Genomic DNA, 23411 nt, shown 5'->3' on the forward strand with positions numbered 1-23411 from the left:
AGATTTTATACCGACACTAGAAAGTGATTCCAAATACATACTTCAATAGATAAAAAAATAAGGGAACTTATGCAACATTAGAGCATTCTGTATGGGTTACAGGAGCAGCTTGCAGAGTTGCATTTATTATAATATTTGTTATATTTAAGTATTTATTTGTAATAGTATTTATTATATTTTATATTAGTATTTATTTTTAGGGCTAAGTATTTATATTAAATATATATTTATCAATACATTTCTTATTTATATTTTTAAATCCCAATAATTTTGTAAGTAAATAACAAAGTTATGTAAAACCTTATCTAAAAACCAACATCAGCAAAACAGCAAAATACAATTAATAAATAAGTGGCATGTAAAATATTTAAAAGTTAAAATCCATTCTTCCACTATAGTGAGTACTTCCAAGTCAAAATGCTTATAAATTGAAATGCCTGGGAAAAGGGTAATGTTTTTGCTCATGTGCCTCAGCTTGCTGGCTGGAGAATTTTGGGAGTTGAATTCACTTTCACCTCTGTATTAAAATACTTGAAGCCATTGGGTGATACCCGACTGTATAGTTTGACATCTGGCCAAATGTGAAGTGTACCAATGGATTTCCAGGTACAATTTATTGTGCTGGTTGCTATCTCTAAGACCCTACATGGCTTTAGACTCTGCTATCTAAATGAGGTTTGCCCATCCACTAAGATCTGGAAACTGTGGCTCTCTTTCTTTTGTTATGCTTTCAACTCTATGTGGAGGTTTATATGTTGCTTGGTGTTGCTTTTGGTTGGAAGAATTTATTAAGCCTTGGAGAGGAAGAAAGGAAGGGCGGGGAGAGAAAGGGAGGAGGCTATATTGATACGGATGGAAGAGAATTATCTGTAATGTGGCCAAAGTATCACTTGGTATCATATTGATATACAAATAATTTTTCTATAGACTTTAACTACAGCAATACGGTTTGCTGGAATAATTTCTCACTATCCTTGCAGGTAACAATTTCTTTCTGACAACCTTAAAAGACAAAGACACCATTATTTAAACCTTTCAGTTTGCATTTCTTCCCTTACCAGATTGCTAACCTCCAGACGTACCCATAGTTGTCATACACATTTTACCCCACAAGCCAACTTTTAGCAGTTTCTGACAGTCCAGTGAGAATGTGAATCTGAATTATTAAAAAGTCTTTGCCTTACACTTTTTAAATAAAATATTTAGATTCAGTTTCTATTTACGGGACTCCTCTCCTATAGCAAATAAACAGGAACAGAGATAAAGGACAGGCTTTACTGAGAACTCAGGCCATTCCTAAAGTATTTAAACAGAGCTGTTTTGACACTATTGCATCATATCTCTTAAGATAACACAGTCACTGAGAACAGAAGCACATTGCCCCAGAGTGATAATAGGGACTGGGAGAGTGATAATAGAGACAGAGAGCAAAGAACAATTTGGTTGAAAGGGGAAACGATCGCCTGTAGTTGCAGCGTGGCTATTTGAGAAGTGAGGTGTAAAATTTGATCAATTAAAAGCCTTTACTGGAGTTTTCTGATGTTTAATATTATTCTAAAATTCAGGGCTTTGATAAAAGGCAACTAAAACCTCAAAAAAGATGTGGCACAGCATACTGTTTAATGAGTTTTATTTATTTTCCTGAGACCACCAGCCTGGGAAGGTGTTAGTCTAAGAATGAAATCAGCTCCTCAGCCACTGAGGCCAGTCACTTTCTCCCAGCCAATAAAGCAGGGGTGTCAAACTCAATTTCATTGAGGGCCGCATCAGCATTGCAGTTGCCCTCAGGGGGCCGGGTGGGTATGGCCAGGGTGGGCGTGGCCTACTGGGTGGGCGTGGCTAGAGTGTGTATGGCCTACTGGGTGGGCGTGGTCAGCTCTACATCATTTGCATCAAGGGTGCCTATGGGGGCCTGGGCAGGAGTGGGACAGATCTGAGGGTCTCTGGCAGAAGGAGGGTCTCTGGGCCAGGGCCAAGGCAGTGGGGGCTGTTCCCTCACTGTTTCCAGGATGGCTTCGCGGGCCACATGAAACCACTTCACAGGCCGGATCTGGCCCCCGGGCCTTGTGTTTGATATGTCTGCAATAAAGTGACTGTTGCATAGAAACATAGGAGGGAGCATTATGTACACTGCTCTATGCTTCTAGATGAAAAGCAGAATAAAAATAAATAAATCAACAAACAGATAAAGGATTTGTTGCTGGCACACAAAGGCAAAACACAAAGGGACACTTCAGTTTTCAAATTGTAAAAACTTACTTTTTAAATTATGAAACTCCCTTTGGCTACAGTGCTATTTTCTATTATTATTATGCAATTCTTATACTATAGGTCCATGCTTAAATCACAAATTTAGTACAAGGCTAATTATTACTGTTAATCACTGTGTTAAGCCTTTTGGGCTTATCATCATCATCTACAACGAAAAGCCAACCAAGATAATTCTGAGCATATGTATTGGCGATCCACTTAGTCCACTAGACCTGATGATAAAACGAGGTTTTCAGAGACTTCCAGAAAATCAACGGGGATGGAGCAAGCCTCACTTCAGGAGGGAGGGAGGATGATCCAAAAGCAGGCACCTCACCAGAGACCAGTGGGTCTCTTGAGACCCACCATATATAGTTGCCTAGCAGATAGGACTCATGCCATGCCTCTTCTGCAGGATCTGATAGCTAGTCCCCTGCCATAAAGGGCTTTAAAGATTAAAAACAGCACTTTGAATTTAACCCGGAAGCAGACTATCAATCCATGCAACTCACGGAGCAGAGGTATAGTGGGTGCTGTTTTAGAGGTATTTTGCACCAGCTGAAGTTTTCCTATATGCTTAAAAGGCAGTCCCATGTAGACTACAGTAATCCAATTGGTAAGTGATTAGAGCATAAGTGACCATGAGCAGAGTCCCCAAACTAGGAACAGGTGCAACTGGTGCACAATATGAAGCTGTGCAAATGCCCTCCTAGCCACAACTGCCATCTATTCTTTGAGCAGGAATCGTGAGTCCAGAAGGACTCCCAAATTGTGTACCAGGTCTGGTTTGAGGCAGTGAAACCCCATCCAGCACCAAATATGGCAATGGTCATAGAACTGTCAGGTTCCCAAACCCAAAACCACTTTCTTGCCAGGGTTCAACTGAAGCCTGTTTTCTTCCAGATCCTCACAGTCTCCAGGCACCAGGATACATCATCTACGGCACTACTTAGGAGGCAGACGGAATCTTTGTTCACATACACATATAATCCTCCCGTGGCTGTGTGGGCAGAGCCACGAAGGGAGCCAGGTGATTGAAACAGAGAGTGGGTGCTGCCGCCGCAAGGTAAGGCAGGCGGTGGGGGACTGGTGGCGGCAGCACCCGGTCTCTGTATTGTCCCTGGGCTGGCCACCTGGCCCCTTCACGGCTCTGCCCACACAGCCAAAGGACAGTTATATATACATGTGGAGAAAAATTCGCCCCACCCTGCTCGCCACTACTTCCTACCACTGGCCTCCAGAGCTGCCTCCATTGAAACCATATAATACAGGTGGTGAATGGGGAGAAGGTAGTGTGAGGCAGCGCCCCAGGACCAAAGCAGCAGCAGGAGAAGGTGGCATCCATCGCTGGGCAGGTGATCTGCAGGGTGGGGCAGTGGGGACTGAAGAAAGGCCCTACAGGGTGGACTTCATTGATGCGCAGTGGTGGCGGAGGCCTTTCGCCATTACTCCCACTGGCTCTGAAATGGCAGAGAGGGACCAGGTAAGGGGACCAAGCCTCCCCCGCTATCCTCCATGGCAATCCGGCTTAAGAGGGGAGTAAAAGGGAAGAGGCGGGCAGGCAGCCAGGTCATTGAACAGGTGGGGGGAAGTCACCAAGTGGGCAGTGGCCTGGCTGCGGGGGCCCTGAGGTGCGCAGGTGCAGGGAGTGTGGGACAGCTCCACACCCCATCTGTCTCATCTCACCTCATGGTGGCATTGGCACACCATGCGGCTTCCTGCCTCATCGCAGCCACGAGCAACCAGACGGTGGGATGGAGTGGGCGGGTAGCTATGTGGCACATCTGGCAGGGGCCGGCCAGCTGGTAGCAGTGCTCCCACTCACCTGTACTGTGAGGGCTTCTCAGCCCCAGAGTGCACCAGCCAAAAGGCCGGTGAGCTGTGGCTGCTGCCAGACATCTTTGGTGCCCACACGCTCACCGCCTCCCGTACATGGAAAAATAAGAGAGCCCCCCAAAATAAGCCCCAACTGGTCTTTTGAACTAAAAATAAATATAGGACCCGGTCTTATTTTTGGGGAAACGTAGTAGGAGCCAAGGACAAAATCTCTCCCCTACATCACCACTGACTGGAATTAAATCTGGAGAAAGGAGGGGAATCAGCATAACACAGTGCCCCTATCATTTGAGCTGATTCAGAAGGATACCATAATGATGGAATAAAAAATTGCAGAGAGGTCAAGTACAGCAAGCATGGATACACAAGCCTCATCCCATCCTTGCAGAGATCACCCAAAAGCCCGAGCAATGCCATTCCTGTCCCATAACCCAAGTCTGAATCCTGACTGAAAGGAATCCAGATGATCTAGTTTGTCCAAGGTCCTCTGAAGCTGTTCTCCAATCATCTTCTCAACTCCTTCCCCTAAAAGATGGGGCTAGACACTGGAGGAAAATTGTCTACTATATGGAGTCCAGAGATGGCTTCTTGAGGAGGAAGTGAACCAAGGCCTTCTTGAAGGTAAAGGAAATACCTGCTCAAAGAATTCACCACTGTTAAACTCCATTCACATGACATCCCCCAGGGCCACCAGGAGGGGCATGGCTCTAAACAGCAGATGACTGACCTCACGATCCTTAGGACTCTGTCCACTTCCTCAGGCCAACAAGTGCAAATCATTCCCATATAGCTAGGTAAGATTCCCCTGACCTGCAACAAGGCAGCTTCAACTGCAAAGTGAATCCAACTTAGTTAAGCTGTTCCTGAACACAGATTTAAGGGTCTTTTGAAAGAGTGTTACACCTGTACAGTACAGTCAACAGGTCACAGGCCTGAAGAAGATTCCTGCTTAGTGATATGTAACAGTGGACTTGTTACATTTTTAAAATAGTAATGAAAATGTTTTTATAGTGCAATGTATTCCATTCCCCGCCCCAAATAAAGATAACTTGTTTGGAAATATAGGCAGATTATAATAAAAAAAAACAGTATTTATTGCTTGCTGCCAAAATTCGAAGCATTTTAAAAAGCTACATTTTAATCCAGTAGGATCACAACAGAAAATGGGAATAAATCCCTTAATCAAATGAGTCAAGTACATTTATATTTGAACAGTATGAAGTAAGAAACAAGAAAGCATTATTTACAGGAAATGGGGAGGGGATAATACTTTTAGAATAAAGAATTTTTGAAACTGGAAATGAAATGAATTCAATTATTAGATATGCAAGTAACTAAACCCCCAAATTCTTAGTTATAGCCCTAATTCTTCCTCTATAAATTCCCTCAGAACAATTTCCTTCAGCAGAGGTCCACAAATTCAGTATACCAATCAAAAAATAGCTGAGGGGTTTTTTTTAATGGTATCAGTAAAACAGAATCTTTTACAAAATGGCATCTGATTTTCTGTAACAGAACACTGCACCAGTGTTTGCTACAACAACACTTAAATGGGACAAACTTATTTTGCTTCTCTAAAGCAGAAAATGAAAAAGAAAATAGAAAAGTAGTGTTTTCACTTTCTTCTTTTTTTCTATATTTCAAAGCCTTTAATCCAGTTTTTTTTTTAATATGGCAGCAAATGAAGTCTGGTTTTGAAATTTGGGAATAATAGTTCAGGATTCTGTAAAATTAATTACCAAAGAGACTTCACAGAAAAGAATGTGCAACCTTCTGAATCCTAGACCACTGTCACTATGCACAAAATGTACATGCATTATTCTCAGAAACAATTTGGAAACTTGGAGTGAGAACAATTTAAATAAAATTTAGTGGAAAAATAATATGCGCCCATTGGCAGTTATTTTTCCCTAGACAGCTATTATCCCCAAATTGTTTTTCTTTTTAAATGCAAGAGAAATTTAAGAAGCGGTGTCCCTAAGAACAACTACAGAATTGTAATTCTTACCACTTATGCATACAGAACATGGATCACAACCAAAGCCTCCTTCTGGGCTATCTAAACAATTCCATATTATTAAAGAGAGGCCAGTTTGTAAAAACCTAACACTGTTCACCCACACTTTAGCATTTTATAAAAGCACTAGTTTTAAAATCTAGTATAGTAAGGGATATTTGAGAAACTGTAGCCTACACTAGCTAACCATTTGGAGCATTGTTTTACAATCAGAAAATTTCATAGAATTTCAAATTAAGAATTTTAATAAAATGTATTATTTGCTTGCAAATGCACTATTTGCAATTAAATAGCAGAGGCTTAAACTTTGTGCATGAATAGATATAACAAAAATGTAACCAACTATGTTCCGTTTGTAAATTATTATACTATCTCATTTGAGAAATAATCTTAAATTCTTTTTTAAAAGTTCACATATTGTTTAGCATGCTTACACCACCACCCCCTACCCAAAACGTGAAGCTGCAATCCTATATATGTGATAGTCAAGAAGCAAATCATCCTGAAATGAATAGATTCTACTTTCAAGTAGACGCATATACAAGTGTGCTGTCAGACAACAAGTCAAAGGACATACTGTTCTCAAAAGAAACACTTATTCATTCCCCCTATTCATTACTAACCCACCCAAATAATTTGCAAATACTGTAATCATGTTTGTTTGAATATGAAGCATTGCATAAATGGTTCTCTGAAATTCAGAGAAGATCCTATCTTGCTTTTAGGGATAAACAGATTCCAAGGGTGTGATCTCCTTCAGCCAATCACAAATGTAAGCCACAATGCTGCCATTCGTTCATGTCCTATTACAGCAGAGAGAGGCTTGTTTTTCTGCTTTTGTCTGAAATCTTAATGATGAATGGCTGCTTCAGGGAAAAGATCAAGCAGTGTGGTTAAGGTTTATTATGAAAGGCAGATGAAACAAACAAACAAACAGCAACAGTTAATAGAATAATATCTCTAAAGCACATCCGAATTTCAGAAAGAGAACATACTTTTGCCCCAGGTTCTGTAATATTCCAACATGAACTTTTGTGACCATACTAGACATGACAACAGCAAAATTGGATCTGTGGCTAAATCTCTAGGAGGATGGGGGAAAGGGACAATTTGAAGTACAATATGGCCAAATGTGAAGAGCTGAATTTCCTGTTCACCCTTCCTCCACAAAACTACTTTAAGTAGGCACACTTTTTTTTGTAAGAACAGGGTTGTTTTTCATGCCCAGACATAATTCTCTCTAGAGAAAAGGTTTTGAAAGCAAGTAATTATGGGTAAAAAGGCAAATACAGGGAAAAACTGAGCTCTCACTTCCACTGATACTCTTCTTGACAAAGTCTGCATACACACTTTGCAGAGGATGTGGCTTGTGCATTACTTTTGCCAGCCCTCACTTGCCAAGGAAAACAATCGGAGTATGAATTTTTACAAACATAATTTAGGATACTAAAAGCTGGTCATCATTTGAACTGAAAATGGTGTCTACTGTCTATACATTAATTTACATAATATAGGGGCACTTTTGGCTGCCCTGAATGAATCTGTAAGATGAAGGGGAAGGGTCCTCAGAGTCTAGCTTGACTCCTGGTGAACTGGAGTAAACAAATACATTACAGTAGTCTTCAACTTACAACCATTTGTTAAATGACTGTTGAAAGTTACAACACCTTGGAAAAAGTGACTTAAGACCTGTACTCAGATTTATGACTGTCATACCACACACACACACACACACCCTGGATTTGGATCCTTGGCAATTAGCTTAATGAACTTGTTGATTTGCTTAACAACCACAGTAAAAACTGTTGTAAAATCAGGTCTGACTCAACCTATGGCCACAACTACTTCCAATGGAAATTCTGGTCCCAATTGTGGTTGTTCAGTCGAAGACCACTGTAGCTTTGTTGATAACCATACCAATGACCAGCCACCGCCGCCTTCTGGGATTTTTGTTGTTTTGATTTCACTATCTAGCCTTTGACCCTGGATTTCCTTGATATCTCCCATCCATCTAACAATTTGCTAGCTAAAAATAGTTTACTTACTTCATCACCCCAAATCCTGCCTCAATCTATTTTCATATTTTTTTCTTGCTATCAATTCATACATCACAACATTTCTCTGTTAAATTACCTTCTCCTGGGATTGTGAAATTTTTGCATGCCCTTAGGATATATAACTTAATGCATTTGTTCAGTTTCAGGCCACCTGACTCCTGAGCAGCTTTGTGCAGCTTACATTAAAAATTTAAAATAAATTTGAATGAAAACAACCAGTGAAAAAGAATACAGCCAACCAAAATAGGGGACATAAAACCCAAAAAGGTTCAACTATCATTCCAGCCCAAGGCCTGGGAGAACAACCAGGTCTTTAACAATTTACAAAGAGTTGAAACACTGGGGTAATAATATATTAATAGAAGAAAGTGTGGATAATTGATGTGACAATACCAGGGGAGAATAGAATACAACACAAAAAAATGGGGAAGATCACAGAGGATCAAGATTTGAAAATGTATGTTGAAATTGTATAGTATAAATTGGCAGTGGTGCTCCCAGTGGTCATCAGCATATTGGATGTCCTATCAAAAAACCTTGGACAGCACTTAAAAAAATCTGCACATTGACAAAATTTCCATCTGTCAAATACAAAGGGCCATGATGTTTGAATTGGCACATACAGGTAGTCCTGCACTAGTCCTGTTGCCATTCATTTATGGCAGTGAAAAAAATGTGACTTATGACCAGTCTTTGCATTTATGACCATTACAGCATCCTTACCATCATGTGATCAAAATTTAGGCCCTTGGCAACCAGCAGACATGTACAAAGATTGCAGCATCCCGGGATCATGTGTCTGCCATTTGCTTGATTCACTAAACTGCAGTGATGCTCTTAATAATCATGGCAAGAAAGGTGGCAAAATCAATGCAACTCACTTAACAATCACCTTACTTAGGCAACGGAATTTCTGGTTCCAACTGTGATCAGAAGTCAAGGACTACCTGTCATTGACTTACAATCATAATTAGGACTGAAATTTTGGTTGCTAAGCAAGGTGGTTGTAAAAAAAAAAAAGATGTCATGTGACTGCAATCGCTTAGTAACTGCAATCCCAGCAATCCCTGTTACCTTTAAGATAATTTTACCAGTTGTTAGCTGATGATCCACCTCAATCAAAGCCATTCCTGCCTTGGTCCCTCCCAGCCCTGAGCCTAATAAGGTAAGGAATTGCCTCCTAACCAACCTATCTCTCCCACACCGCTGCCCCTTTGGTTCTGGGGCTGCACGCCACATCTTGGGAATCTGCAGCTACCCCCTCACCCAGTCAAAGTCATCCTTGCTACCCTGCACCTCAAGACCCCTGCCACCCCTGCTAACCTTCCCCACCATCTTTTTCTTCCTGCTGATGAGGCATCTCTGGCCTGGCCATTGGGGTGTATGGGATTGGTTTCATGCAGCAAATAAAGGGGGGGGGAACACAAAGCAGCATAAAGGGAAGCAGCACACTAAAATTCCGCTTTGCACCACATTCCTGAGCTATATGGGGGCTGGCTTCACACTGCAAAAAAATTGAGAAAAAAACGACTACTTTTGGCCGCCCCCATTTTCACAAAGCCAACCCCAGCCCCACCCAGCTCTTTGCCAAAAAAAAAGCCCTTTTAACTATTGCAGTAAATCAGTGAAAATGATTTTATTTTCTAGATACTAAAATGTAAAACCACACTTTTAAAATAGAGATTAAGCTTCATTCTAAGTAACCTCAAGGTCAACCGTAAAATGTTATTCAACTGGATTCTTTTCACTAAGGAAGCTTTCCAGTTGTCACAGAACCTGTGCCCTTTTTGGTGATCCTTTTTTGTTGACCTTCAGAAGAATTCAGCTCAGATAATACTTGCCATATGATAAAGCTGAAAGTATTTTGTTAAGTAGTGTTAAGCAGGATTCATATAGATGAGGAATTGATGCAAAATCTATTGTAGCTGTCTCTTTAATTAGCAAAATACAAATTTTCAGCATGAGAATCAATGCAGTACTTGTAAAAGATGTCCCATTCCCCCCCTCCTCCCTCTGACTATTAAGAGTTAGAAAAATTAAGTAAGACTTAGGGCAATATTGTTACCTAGCAGCATCAATTACAATAACATTGGCACAGAAGGAAGGGGAAAAAGGGGGGAGGGGGGAGAGTTTATTCCATTGGTTCTGGTGGGAAACCTAATTGTTTATTTTTTTCCCCTCATCTGTTGCTTATTAGTAGTCATTCCCACCTGGACAACTAAAATGTTTCAAGTTAGTTGTAAGTTTTATACATTTAAAAATAAGTACCTATATTTGACTATTATTATTCCCTATTCCTTTCCCAAGGGACGCGGTGGCTCAGTGGGTTAGGACGCTGAGCTTGTCGATCAGAAGGTCGGCAGTTTGGCGGGTCGAATCCCGAGTGCAGCGTAACAGAGTGAGCACCTGTTACTCGTCCCAGCTTCTGCCAACCTAGCAGTTCGAAAGCACATAAAAATGCAAGTAGAAAAATAGGGACCACTACGGTGGGAAGGTAACAGCGTTCCGTGCGCCTTTGGCGTCTAGTCATGCTGGCCACATGACCACGGAGACGTCCTCGGACAAGCGCTGGCTCTTCGGCTTTGAAACGGAGATGAGCACCGGCCCCTAGAGTCGGAAACGACTAGCACGCATGTGCGGGGGAACCTTTACCTTACCTTATTCCTTTCCCCTTGTTCATATCTTATTTATGTATTTATATAAGCAAATTATATAGCCTCCTATCTCACAATAATGACTCTCTCGTCTTTTACAATGTCAGTATCCATATTTTTAATTGCTTTAGGGATGGATTATTATTTGTACAGGTCCATAATGCTCTCCATATTGTTAAACAATGCAAGTATACAGATCATTTAATAAGATGCTTCATTTGGGGTCCATTCTTAACATTACGTCTTGGTTTTCATGTCTTTTATACAAACACCTAAGGAAGCCTTCATGCATCAAGCCTTTGAGTAACTAGATCTACTTTGCTTGGATGATTGTCAGAGACCTATTAAACTAACTAACTCACATATCAGCTAATAGAAAGAGATACACATACACACCATCTTTTATTTTGTACAACTCAAGATAGCATGCATAGTGCTCTTGCCTCCCATTTCCCACACAATAACACTGCGAGGCAATAGGCTGGACTGAGAAAGAGTGACAGACCCAAAGTTACCCAGTCAGTTTTCAAGCTTAAGAGATGTAAGGTAAGGTCAGTTCAAATGCTTTGAATCAAGCTGGACACTTTGTTACTTCGTGGACTCATCCATGTACTGTACTGTAATTACTTTCCAAAAATACGGAAGTTGCTTGTCAATGCATTATTCTGCAATGTTTTTTTAAACTTCCCAGTCCAGCCTACAGTCCTTATATTTCCTTCTAGTCTCCAATTCAAGTATTAACCAAAGCTGACCTGCTTTACATTCAAAATTAACCAAGATGTCTAGATGCTACCAAGGAAAAAAGAAAAAGTGAATAAACTCAAATATTTTCTTTTCATGATAGTGACAGGTTTTACCTATAAAGCAGATGATACATACATCAGATTGCAAAAAGACTAAGCAGAGAAAGTCTTTTCAGTATAAGAACATTTATCCAGATCTACCCAAGGGTGGTTTTTAGTCCAGATTTTTGACTCTCTATTTTTGTTATTTTGGTTTTGGCCTCTTCTTCAACTTCTGAAGTATTAGATCAGACATGTCAAACACAAGGCCCGGGGGCCGGATCCGGTCCGCGAAGTGGTTTCATGTGGCCCGCGAAGCCATCCTGGAAACAGTGAGGGAACGGCCCCCACTGTCTTGGCCCTGGCCCAGAGACCCTCCTTCTGCCAGAGACCCTCAGATCTGTCCCACTCCTGCCCAGGCCCTCAAAGGCACCCTTGATGCGAACGTAGAGCTGGCCACGCCCACCCAGTAGGCCATACGCACTCTAGCCATGCCCACCCAGTAGGCCACGCCCACTCTGGCCATACCCACCTGGCCCCTTGAGGGCAACCGCAATGCTGATGCGGCCCTCAATGAAATTGAGTTTGACACCCCTGTATTAGATTACCGGTATATCTTTTAGTTATTTACACCCAATTGCCCTGTTCCTACAATTACCAATGGCTGTACCAATGATTGCAAGCTAAATTGTAGGGGTGTACAAACCATTCTGAACTTTGAAGTTTTCTAATTTTAGTGGAAATGTTCCAATGTTCCTCTGATGATAACAGCAATGTTCCAAGTAGCCTAAAACAGTTTTGATATAGTAGGAACATTTCTGCTAAGGTTGGAACTCATCTATTTTGAGTCCAACCTCAAAATGTTCAGACTTTTAAACAGTCCACAAGCTAAATAGAGACTATGAACAAAGTGACTTAATGCTACTACGTAACAAACTAATTTTATATTAGAGTTGGATATAGGTGAATATTCTTTCAAAACTTCCATTCAGTTGCCATGGATTTGGCTTTTCTTATCAAGAATAAAAACCCCAAATTCCCATTCATCATTCCATATATGCATATTTTATATTGTTTCAAAGGAATCAAATCCTTCAAGCTCGTCTCTCCACAATTTTGACCTTATTTCTTTCTCAAATGATTCACAGACTAAATATTCAGTATTGCACAACAGTGGCAATGTAGCTTATGGTAGCTCTTTGCATGGTAGTGCATATTAAAATTTTACAACTTCAATACAATGGGCATTCACACTGTTAAATATTTATAAGAAAACCAAGGGCAGGCCACATCTTAGAAACACAGAAAGAACACTTCATTAAAAAGAAAGAATCAGTGAAGTCAAGTTAAAGAACAAATGAAGTATCCATTGCCTATACAGGACAATTCTTTACCTGAAGTACATATTTAAACATGTGCAGCACTTAAACAGGTTTTAGCATGATAAACATAAATAACAGTTTGGATTCCCAAATAGCACTAATTATTTAAGTGGAAGTTGGAGCTACAATAGTTTTTAGTCCAACTTAGTAAGTAGTTAACTCTTAATATTCCATGCTAGGGTCCATAGTCAAAGAATGTTTTTATTTATTCATTTTAAATCAAGACAGTAAACATAATAATACTCCTTTCTTCTCACAATAATAATCTTGTGAAGTAGGTTGGGCTGAGAGACTGGCCCAAGTTATACAGCCAGCTTTCATGCCTAAAACAGGACTAGAACTCACAGTCTCCTGGTTTCTAGGCCATCATCTTAACTACTACTACAACAAACAAATTCCTTTGTTCCCATGCCGCTTGCTTGAGGATAATCCCTGGCTCTAACACTGTTTTATTTAGAATAAGAAGTATTCTTAGCATATCTTAACAATCATTACAGTCTGAATAGGAAAGGACAACTTAAAGCTTGAGAAGGAAGTTGTGGTACTTCTATTGTGTTGTAAAATGGCCTTGGCTTCCTTTCATCCTTGCCATATCAGATTAGAGGCTTATATTATACCCTGGCAGCTCATATGCCACTTTCAAAGAACATCCATAAGTCTTATCAGAGACCAGGAAAAAAAACTGGACTATCTATCCAGTTCTATCTATCTAACTGTAGTTCTCACTAGTAGTGCTTAATGCATCTGCTTCACTATCTAATGTTCAGAGACTATTCAATGAACAGGCATATTTACTTTGAACTGTATTATACAATGGAAGATTCTAAGATAAGATGTTCATATCTTTTCAAAACTTCTCTTTCAATTTTAGCAGTTTATAAGGAAAACTTAAATTCACCCTCTATGCCTGTCTTAGAAACCTCTATTCAGTGGAATTAAGAAGGAATCTAGGCAGAAATAATTTTTGGTTTGAAGTTAAAATCATATATTAGTTCAGATAACAGCATTTACTTCACAAGCAGCCAACAAACTATTGTATTTGTAAGCTCATTTATACATATTTCAGACTAATGGCATAAATAGGAAACCAAACTATCTCAAATGTGACTACCCAACATGTTCTTCTTTTATGGAATAGTGGAAATCCTTTTGCTCTTCCTTTGAGCAGGAACAGGAAGAGAATTGGAGCTGACAAAATCTTTTTGAACAAGATAGCCAACTGCTGCGTAAGCACGTTTCATTATTTGGCAGCTCAACCAGCAGATGGTAAAATAAGACAACATAAACTCTATGAACTAGTAATGACTATGAACTAGTAATTAGAGATGCAATGCATTCTTTTCTTAAGTAAACCCTTTAACTGTCAATGATTTAGTCAATTGGCATTCTTTTTACCCTTGAGCTTGACAATAGCTGTAGGAGGCAATGAACAGTGGTTGGCCTCAAAGTACATGTTCTTAGTGTATATGTGTGTGTATGTATATATATATATATATATATATATATATATATATATATATATATATGTGTGTGTGTGTGTGTGTGTGTGTGTGTGTGAAATGCTTAACTATTTAGATTACCTTGCTAGGCCCCAAACATGGGACAAATCTTTATTTCCTGTTTCAGCCTATATATATACACACACAGTATATCTAACCGAAGGCCATCGACAGGCAGTAGTCACAACAGTGACAGCTCATATTTGTGTAATTTTTTTTAGATTGCTAACAAAGAATTAAAGGGAGACTGATATGCATTTCAAACTTATTTGTTTTCATCAGTCAGCCATACCCTTCTGAGATTCGAACCTGGTCTGATTGCACATTAGGCAGTTGTTTTTTTAAAAAAAAATTATTTTTTTTAAAAAAATTTCTATATATATATATATATATATATATATATATATATATATATATATATATATATATATATAGAGAGAGAGAGAGAGAGAGAGAGAGAGAGAGAGAGAGAGAATTGCCATCTGCATATAGTCATATATGTATATATATATATATATATGTGTGTGTGTGTGTGTGTGTGTGTGTGTGTGAAACGCTTGTTAACTATTTGGATTACCTTGCTAGGCCCCAAACATGGGACAAATCTTTATTTCCTGTTTCAGCCTATACACACACAGTATATGTAGCTGACTATATGCAGATAGCAATTCTCTCATTGTTCTTTCATGTATACTCTTCCATGTACACGGAGAAAGTTTAAAGTATCTTTCCCTTTGTGGTGACATCACTCTGCACCACTTTATTGACAGGCAAAAAGCACATGATTCCGTCAAGCTTATGTGTAGGCTTTTTTGTCTGTCTCCATGCATTTTCCCGATTTAATTATTCTTCACAAAACGCAACTATTTGACTGCATGGAAAACATTTTTTTTCAAATGATATCATGGAAACAGTGGAGATCTGTAATCAGATATGAACACTTTCGATATTTTTACTCTATGTATGCACAGAATGGCAGCTTTAAACATCCATATATCCATTCAGTAAATTGCATTGCTTTAACCCATGTCCTAGATAATATATCTGATTTATGCTCTGGGTTGTGAAAAAATGTAAGGAATACATGCTATAGGGCAGGCTAACATACCAACCATTTAATAGTTGGAAAAATTAAAGTTGTATAGAATAACTAAAAGATGGGTGCTTTTTCTAGTGACTATTATATTCCTGCAAATATTTTATTTTGAATGAAAACATTTCTTTAGCCAGGACTAGATAGCCAAGAATTAAAACAGAATCCAGGGTACTGAAAGAAACCTCTCATAAAAATACACTTCAAGATACTGTTGACTGTTCTTTCATATTCTTGAATGTTTCATTTGGAAAGTTAATGTACCACATTAAACAAAATGCTTTGAGTTGGCAGAATGCTTGGAAAATTCTGCTCTCAATTTAGATTTACACATACCCTTTTCTTTAGCACTTCCTGCCTGTGGCATCCTAACAATAAGTGCCACTTGAACATACTTTCCCCAGTAATCCTCTGTGCATCACAGTAACAGGAATATTTGCAAGATTTAAACCTTTTCACCTGACACTTGTCAAAAACTCTAAAGAGTAGAATAAAGTAGAAAAGAAATTTGGGCAGACAGAAGATCACAATTCACTGATAGGCCCAGGCTTTATTTACCAGAAAATATCTGAATTTTTTTAGAGGACAGAAATCATTCTGATAATTACCAGAATTTCCATCATCTTCCCAAATCTCAAAAAGCATGTACCGGTATCTTTTTTCCTAAGTAAGCTGGACTAGTCAGCTCCTAGTTTTTATCCAGCAAAACATTCCGCCATGTTCTCAAGTGAGAAAGCAGGTTTAGCTTCTTTACTATAAAAGGCCCTAATCAACCTATACTTCATCTTTCACTTTCCCCTACATACAAAAGCAAAACTGCACTTGTATGTAGGCAAATCCTTCAGTTTCAACTGAGGTAGCATCAGCATTCTGATAATAGGCAGTTTATCATAACGATTCCAGGCCAAACTAGAAGACCTGTCATGGAAATCCTAACTCAGTGACAGAGCTGAGGGTTGGATGGGTAGGAACAAATTCAAAATTAATCTCAGCAAGACAGAGTTGCTCTTTGCCCAAACATATCTCAGCTCAGACCTTACCCCAGGTCTATCTGGACCATTTCCATTACAGTGGGGTGAATGGAATGAGGTAGTAGAGATTTCTAAAGATCCTTCAGTAAAAATGCCTGAAAAAGTTAGCAGTTTTTTCATGGACTTGTATTCAGCTGAAGAAGAGGAAACAAAGATCAGGACGATGGACCTATAGAGTGGATCCCACAGTGGATCCATATTAAAACCAGTGTTTGTTAGTTTCCTCACAGATAAGTTACAAATCAGCAGTGAGGTCAGTAAGACAAAATCCATACATATAGGTTATTTCCCTAATAGTGATTTATAGCATCTCCATATTATCACTGGATCATTGCTTAAGTGATATAAATCCTGTTGTTGTCATTGTTAGTATTTTGGCATAAACATGATTGACTGACTGTAGAAGATAGTCTAATGGGGAAATGACCAGTGTCTTCTAAATTTCACCAAGTCATTGCTGTGATAATATAAAACACATCTGCATTATTATTTAAACCTCACCATTTATTTCTATTTGTTGCTAATGTTCTAATGCTAATGACTCCAATAAGATTCATTTCATAATAAAAAGGGATGAAGAGCTTTAAAAAGAAGAAGAAAACAAGAGTTAAAATAACAAGGTATGTTCAAAGTAATCCAATTGTAAATCCAGTTATGCATCACTAGCCTACTGTTGAAAGTAGTATTAAGTGTTGCAGTGTAATAGAAGCATTTCTTCTTTATCTCAACATAAAATCTCCAATGTGGACAATCTAGAACATATTATGGAAGATCAGAGACCTCTTCAGCTTCAACTGCTCTGATTTCTCTGTTATGGGAACATAAATATTCTCCTGGATAAGGGAGACTACAACAGGAATACTAACCAATCACTTTCTTACACTGATAATGCATATACTTGTGAATGCCCCACAGTTCAACACTTCTATATTTCTTTCACACACACAAGCCATTTACTGAAACTCCAGCTCTTCAAGAATATACGATTTTCTTGTCTCCCAATTATTTTTTCTGTTAAATAGTACTATACCTTATATCTCTACAAATTATTTAGAGTCAGCTTTGTATATGACAGTGGCTATCAGGATACTTCATGCCATTTAGTGAAAATTACATGTTAATTCCTTCTTTAGAAAAATGGCAAACTAAATTGTGGGAGTATACATCAATGCCAAAAATAACTTATCTGAAAAGCAAGCCTGACACAGAATGTCATTCAACATGGAAGCCACTTACATAGAAACATTCTACACAATAAAGAGACTATGTGGAAATGTCACCACAGGGAACTCCCACAATATAACTATGGAAACCTGGAAAGCAGATCACCTGGTATTTTCCTCAAGAACACTCTTAAATAAGTAATAGCTCAGTTTTACACACTGTAACTCAGGGGTGTCAAACTCGCAACATCACATGATGTATTGTGACCGATCACGACTTTTTCGTCATTGCCAGCAATGGGGTGAGCGCAGTTTCGCCATGACGCATCCAGCCTGCGGGCCGGCAGTTTGACACCCCTGCTGTAACTGGACTTGCATCTCCTCAGTTGGCTAATATGCCTACTACACCTTTTACTCTTGCAAAACCAGGTACTTTTTTCCTTTCTAATAAAAATGGTGCAGGATCAGTGGAGGAGGAGGATGAATTTCCAGAACAGTGTGATATATCAGACATGCATGCTCTGAAGGTGCCAGAAGGCACTGCTGAAGGTGAGAGTATAATGCAAAATGCAATGCTTCAGATTGCCCAATGAGGGTAGCACTGCTAGGGTAGACTGCTTACTGAGGCTCTCCTTCCATAATACAGGAATAGAGGAACTCTGTGAAGAAGCTCTACAAAGAGGAAGGCAGAAAGAGAACAAACCCAGTAGTAGTGTGAGATAGTTCTGATCCAGATAGCGGGGGAAAAAACAGACAAACAGCAGATCAGATTGTTGCAAAAATGGAGGATAGATGGAAACAGACCAGCCAACAAAGTAGAATGAGCTAGGCGGCTTGTTATGCAGAATGGGAACGAAAGCTGCAAAAGGGATTTATTATTATTTCTATAGAGAGAGCTTGTTCTTTGAACAAAGCAGTTGCTTAGGACGGGGTGTCGGTTTGGTTGTGTTTTTTTTTTTTTGCTATAGTTTAACTTTCCTCAAAAAATTACTTATTAGAAATACTGAAATGAATATATCAGTTTGCATATGTTTTTTCAGTGCTGCTTGTTGGGTTAAAGTTGACAATAGCACCCCACATTCTAAATGGGGCATTACCTACCTACAATTACCTACTTACTATGCTAACCTCTAACTTGTATAGCCTGAGGCACTATAGTGGACATAAAGGCTTGCTGCAGACGTACTTTGCTCTGCAATTTGACTGGCTAAAGCATTTTTATTGGCAGAAGCATTTTAAACTATAGTCTTTGTTTTCCTTCCATGTATGGCGACACAGAAACACAACTTTGGCTTATGGAGGAAGGCTAATTTCAGGAAGAACAGTTACCCATATCAGAGAGTCAGCCACCTCCTTTTTTCAGTACTGAATAATTTCTGAAGAGCTAGACACAGAATTGTTATGTTTGATTCCTTAATTCCAAGTATATCTCTGCTAGAGCTATGCAGCACTTTGAATCCCCAAAGGTGTTCTAGAACACATCAGGGTGCAAACATAGCATCTCTCTGCAGTTTCCAAAATCAAACAGATTTTTGCCAGCTCCTGTGATGGGTTGAAAGGGCAGCCACTCAGTACTGGAAAAAAAACTGCTTTAAATAGCTATGGAGAAGTGCAACGTTTGTGCCTCCACATGCTCCAAAGTACTGCACAGAATATATATCCCTTTTAATCCATTATTTGTTCTTCAGTTATATCTCAATATTCTAGGAAATAGAACCTGCAGAACTAAAGTCCTTCCACACTTGCTATCTTACCCAGGTGCTATTAACAGATTTCCCATGTGAGAATGGAATGATGAATTAGGTAAATCTCTCATCCAAAAGACTTCTAAACCTCAAACCCACTAGGAAAAACAAGTAGACAAGTCTTAATACATTTTTGTTGTAAATCTTCAACAAGCTAATCATCAGCCAGAAATGTTCAGGCATTCTACAGTGGGATACAGTGCACCTCTAATAATTATTCAATGAAATATATACCGAAAGCAGTTCAGAATTTGAACGTGTTGCAAGTTTAATCATATAACTTACATTCTGATACAACCTATGTTGTGCTTACAATGCTAGTTATCCTTTTCATACCCCTTTAATGGGACAGAAAATGAGATAAAAGCTTTATATGCCTCATCTTACAATCCCATTTGATGCTAAATAATGAAGAAACAGCTTTATGTCTCAGATTTTCACAAGTTATATTTCTATATGCTGACTTTCCATATTAATGAGCATGTGTGCACCATCACTTTCCATTTGCTATCCCATCATCTACTGCAATTCAATTAAGAGTTGAATAGGCTTACCTACTCAAGCCCAATTGAAAACATTTTGGGCTTCTGCAACCCAGGCCTTATCACCTTACAAGCCATTGTTTAAAACCTAAGTGGTGCAAACACAAACTGATGCCCATGTCAGGTGATAAAGCTCATACCTTACTTTAAAAACAATGTGAGATGGCAGTAATGTACACATACCTATTAGCCAAATTTTTCAGCAAAATATGATGTATAAATCCAGGTGGTGATTATATGAATGGCAAGCTAAGTTATTTTTAGGCAGTTGGTATATAGTAGCAAACTAATAACATTAAAGGGAGCATCACTTATATATTTAAAAAAGTACGAACTTGGTTTCAGTATGGTCAGGTACAAGCTAGATGGAAAGAAGATCAGAAAATTGGTATTACAATAACAGATGAAAATTTGGTAAAACAAATTAGAGATCAAAGTCAAGCGCATATAAGAAGGATATATAATGCATTGATAGAAATAGATTCAGAAACAGAACTTGTCAAAGATTGTCAAAGATTGTATGATAAAATGGGCCCAGAATATTCAAGAGCCAATAACGATGGATGTTTGGGGAAAACTTTGGGTCAGAAATGTAAAATTTACTCAGGCTCAAAATTTAAGAGAGAATTTTTATAAAATGTTTTATAGGTTGCACTTAGATCCTAAAAAATTAGCATGTATGTATCCAAATTATCAGCCTAAATGCTGGAGGTGTGGTTGTGAGGATGCAACCTATTACCACATGTGGTGGACTTGTAAAAAAGTTAAAAGTTTTTTGGATTAAAATTTGGTGGAATACGCAGAAGATATTTAAGAAAAAGATAAGGTTTACCCCACAGTTATTTTTATTGGGTATTATTACTGATTGTACTGTTATAGAAACTAAATTGATGTTGAATTTAATAACGGCAGCAAGACTTTGGGTTTTGCAATATTGGAAGAAGGAGGAACTGCCTACTATAGAAGAGTGGATTTAAAAGTTTCAAACTTGGCAGAAATGGCAAAAATTTCAGCATACCTGAAAGAACAATCGCAACAGAGATATATTTCAGAATGGAGAAGATGGATTGAATATATTCAGAATAAATATGGGACTAAAAATTTCACCTAGTATATATATGAATGAATATTAGAATTATAAGATGTACTATTATTTACTTATGTATAAGGGGAGTTAAAGTGCGATAGGATTTAAAGTGTATTCACAGTTGGTTAGCATATTAGTTTAAGCTTGTTAGAGGCAATACCCTGCTTTCAGCTCTGAGAAGTTGGGGGGAAGGGGGTATGTGGGGGGGAGGGATGGAGTATACTTAAAATGTACTGTAAAACTTTTCAATAAAAAAACTATCCTAAAATATTTGTAATATTAAGAATGATAGGCAGGGCAATATATCGTACTTACACAATCAACTCTGATACTTCCATATTTCATGCCCAAGCGTCCCATTTTTGTACGATTTCAAAAATGGATTCTGCCCTTTCAGAATAGTTGCCCTCTGGGGTGACACCATTATTCTCTGATTCCGTGAGATTTTCCACCAGGTCATTGTTCTGTTTGATCCCTGCCACCCCAAATCCCATTAAGGCGTGCATGTTTTTGTGCCAAAAGTCAGAAAGGCAAGACAACCAAGAGTCATCCAGAACAGAAGGGATAAAACCATCCTTTTACCTGAACGTGCTTCAGAATGGCTTCAGTCTTCTCTCTCACGTCTCTGAAGGGACACCTCTTGGAAAGCGTGAGCAGCCGAGCAAGCATTTGGTTCAGCTCACCTGGCGCACTGTTCCCAGAGGGCAGGAGCCTTTCAGCAGCGGGAGGAGAGGCACTGCCTTGGTCCAGAGCCATTGCCTCACTTTTCTTCAGGACCAGCTGCTTTATGTTTTCCAAGGCGCCGCCTCTCGCGCTGGCATCCCTGCTGCACAGCCCATCCCACCTCACCTCTCCATCTCCCTCGGCCATTCTTTGAGAAAGAAAACGACCCCCCCCCCCCCAGTCTCAGTTCGTGGGCTCTGTCCTCATGGTGAAGCCTTCTCTGGAAAAATCACAGAAGCCTTAAAAAGGAGAATGGCTAAAGGACAGGTGAGACCGGCACCACCACCACCACCACCACCACCGGGTTACCTGGTTAACCCCTCGATATATTCGTCCGTTTGCATCGCGAGCAACGCCCAGCGGTGCTGTCGGCCAAGTAGGCGGCGGAGCAAAAGCGCCGAGTTTTCTGCCGCCGTCAGGCAGCAGCGGATGCTTCGACTTCCATCATCCCGGGGCCAACTACCAACTTTTCAGGGGGAATGACTGGGAAATCTGGTTTCGTCGCGGAAACTGAACCAGGAAGGGGGGAGGGGGAGAGATGAAAACGCGGCTGGCTTCCACAACTCCAGATGCGGCAGAGTTAGGTCTTTCCTTCCTTCCTTCTTCCTTCCTTCTTTCTTCCTTCCTTCCTTCCTTCCTTCCTTCCTTCCTTCCTTCCTTCCTTCCTTCCTTCCTATGTCTGCGAGCCACCCTCACCCTCTGGGGAAGTGGGGGTGGGGGGGGGAATGAAAAAGCGGCTGGCTTCCACAACTCCAGATGCGGCAGAGTTAGGTCTTTCCTTCCTTCCTTCCTTCCTTCCTTCCTATGTCTGCGAGCCACCCTCACCCTCTGGGGAAGTGGGGGTGGGGGGGAATGAAAACGCGGCTGGCTTCCACAACTCCAGATGCGGCAGTTAGGTCTTTCCTTCCTTCCTTCCTTCCTTCCTTCCTATGTCTGCGAGCCACCCTCACCCTCTGGGGAAGTGGGGGTGGGGGGGAATGAAAACGCGGCTGGCTTCCACAACTCCAGATGCGGCAGTTAGGTCTTTCCTTCCTTCCTTCCTTCCTTCCTTCCTTCCTTCCTTCCTTCCTTCCTTCCTTCCTTCGTCTGCGAGCCACCCTCACCCTCTGGGGAAGTGGGGGCGGGAAATAAAACTCCGAACTTGCCTTTTTAACTCTCTTCCTTCCACTTCTCGTCTTTGGCAGCACAGCCAAAGAGACGAGTCGGGACGTGGGTGGGGGAGCCGAGCATGCAAAGTCGAGTGAGTAAGTAAGTGGAGGTGGCGGGGTAGAGAAGGAAAGGCTGGGGAACCCGTTACGAGATTTTTTACCCGAAGAGACGCGCAAGTATGGGAGCAGGCGAAGCTTTAGACGCCCCACACCCGATTCCGGGACACCCCGCTTCTCTTCCCCAGCCCCGACCCAGAAGGCGGCCGCCAAAGAGCCCGACGCCGCCTTCCCTCCTCAAGTTACGCAAACCACGCGCCCTCTGGGGGAACCACGACTGGGATATCCAGCCCAGCCAATCCCGCTTTAGAAGCAACCAATCAAACGTGAAGGATCCCCGAGGGT

The 23411-nt window shown here is 40.1% G+C and overlaps 1 protein-coding gene across 2 annotated transcripts in view; it reads right to left on the bottom strand.

Moving 5' to 3' along the window:
• The window catches only part of SESN1 (sestrin 1), a 54171-nt gene extending 31151 nt beyond the window's left edge, over window positions 1-23020 (bottom strand). Inside the window, exon 1 of one of the 2 annotated variants that reach the window (XM_081343629.1) lies at window positions 21721-23020. In XM_081343629.1, coding sequence (XP_081199755.1) covers window positions 21721-22008 — 288 coding nt within the window. In that variant the 5' untranslated portion in view covers window positions 22009-23020. The remainder of the gene's footprint in view (window positions 1-21720) is intronic. The other variant, XM_081343628.1, reaches the window with a different exon arrangement.
• Between the last annotated feature and the right edge of the window lie 391 nt (window positions 23021-23411).

The sequence above is a fragment of the Vipera berus genome (genome assembly GCF_964194415.1).
Source record: "Vipera berus genome assembly, chromosome: 1".
In the NCBI taxonomy this organism is placed as follows: Eukaryota; Metazoa; Chordata; class Lepidosauria; order Squamata; family Viperidae; genus Vipera; species Vipera berus.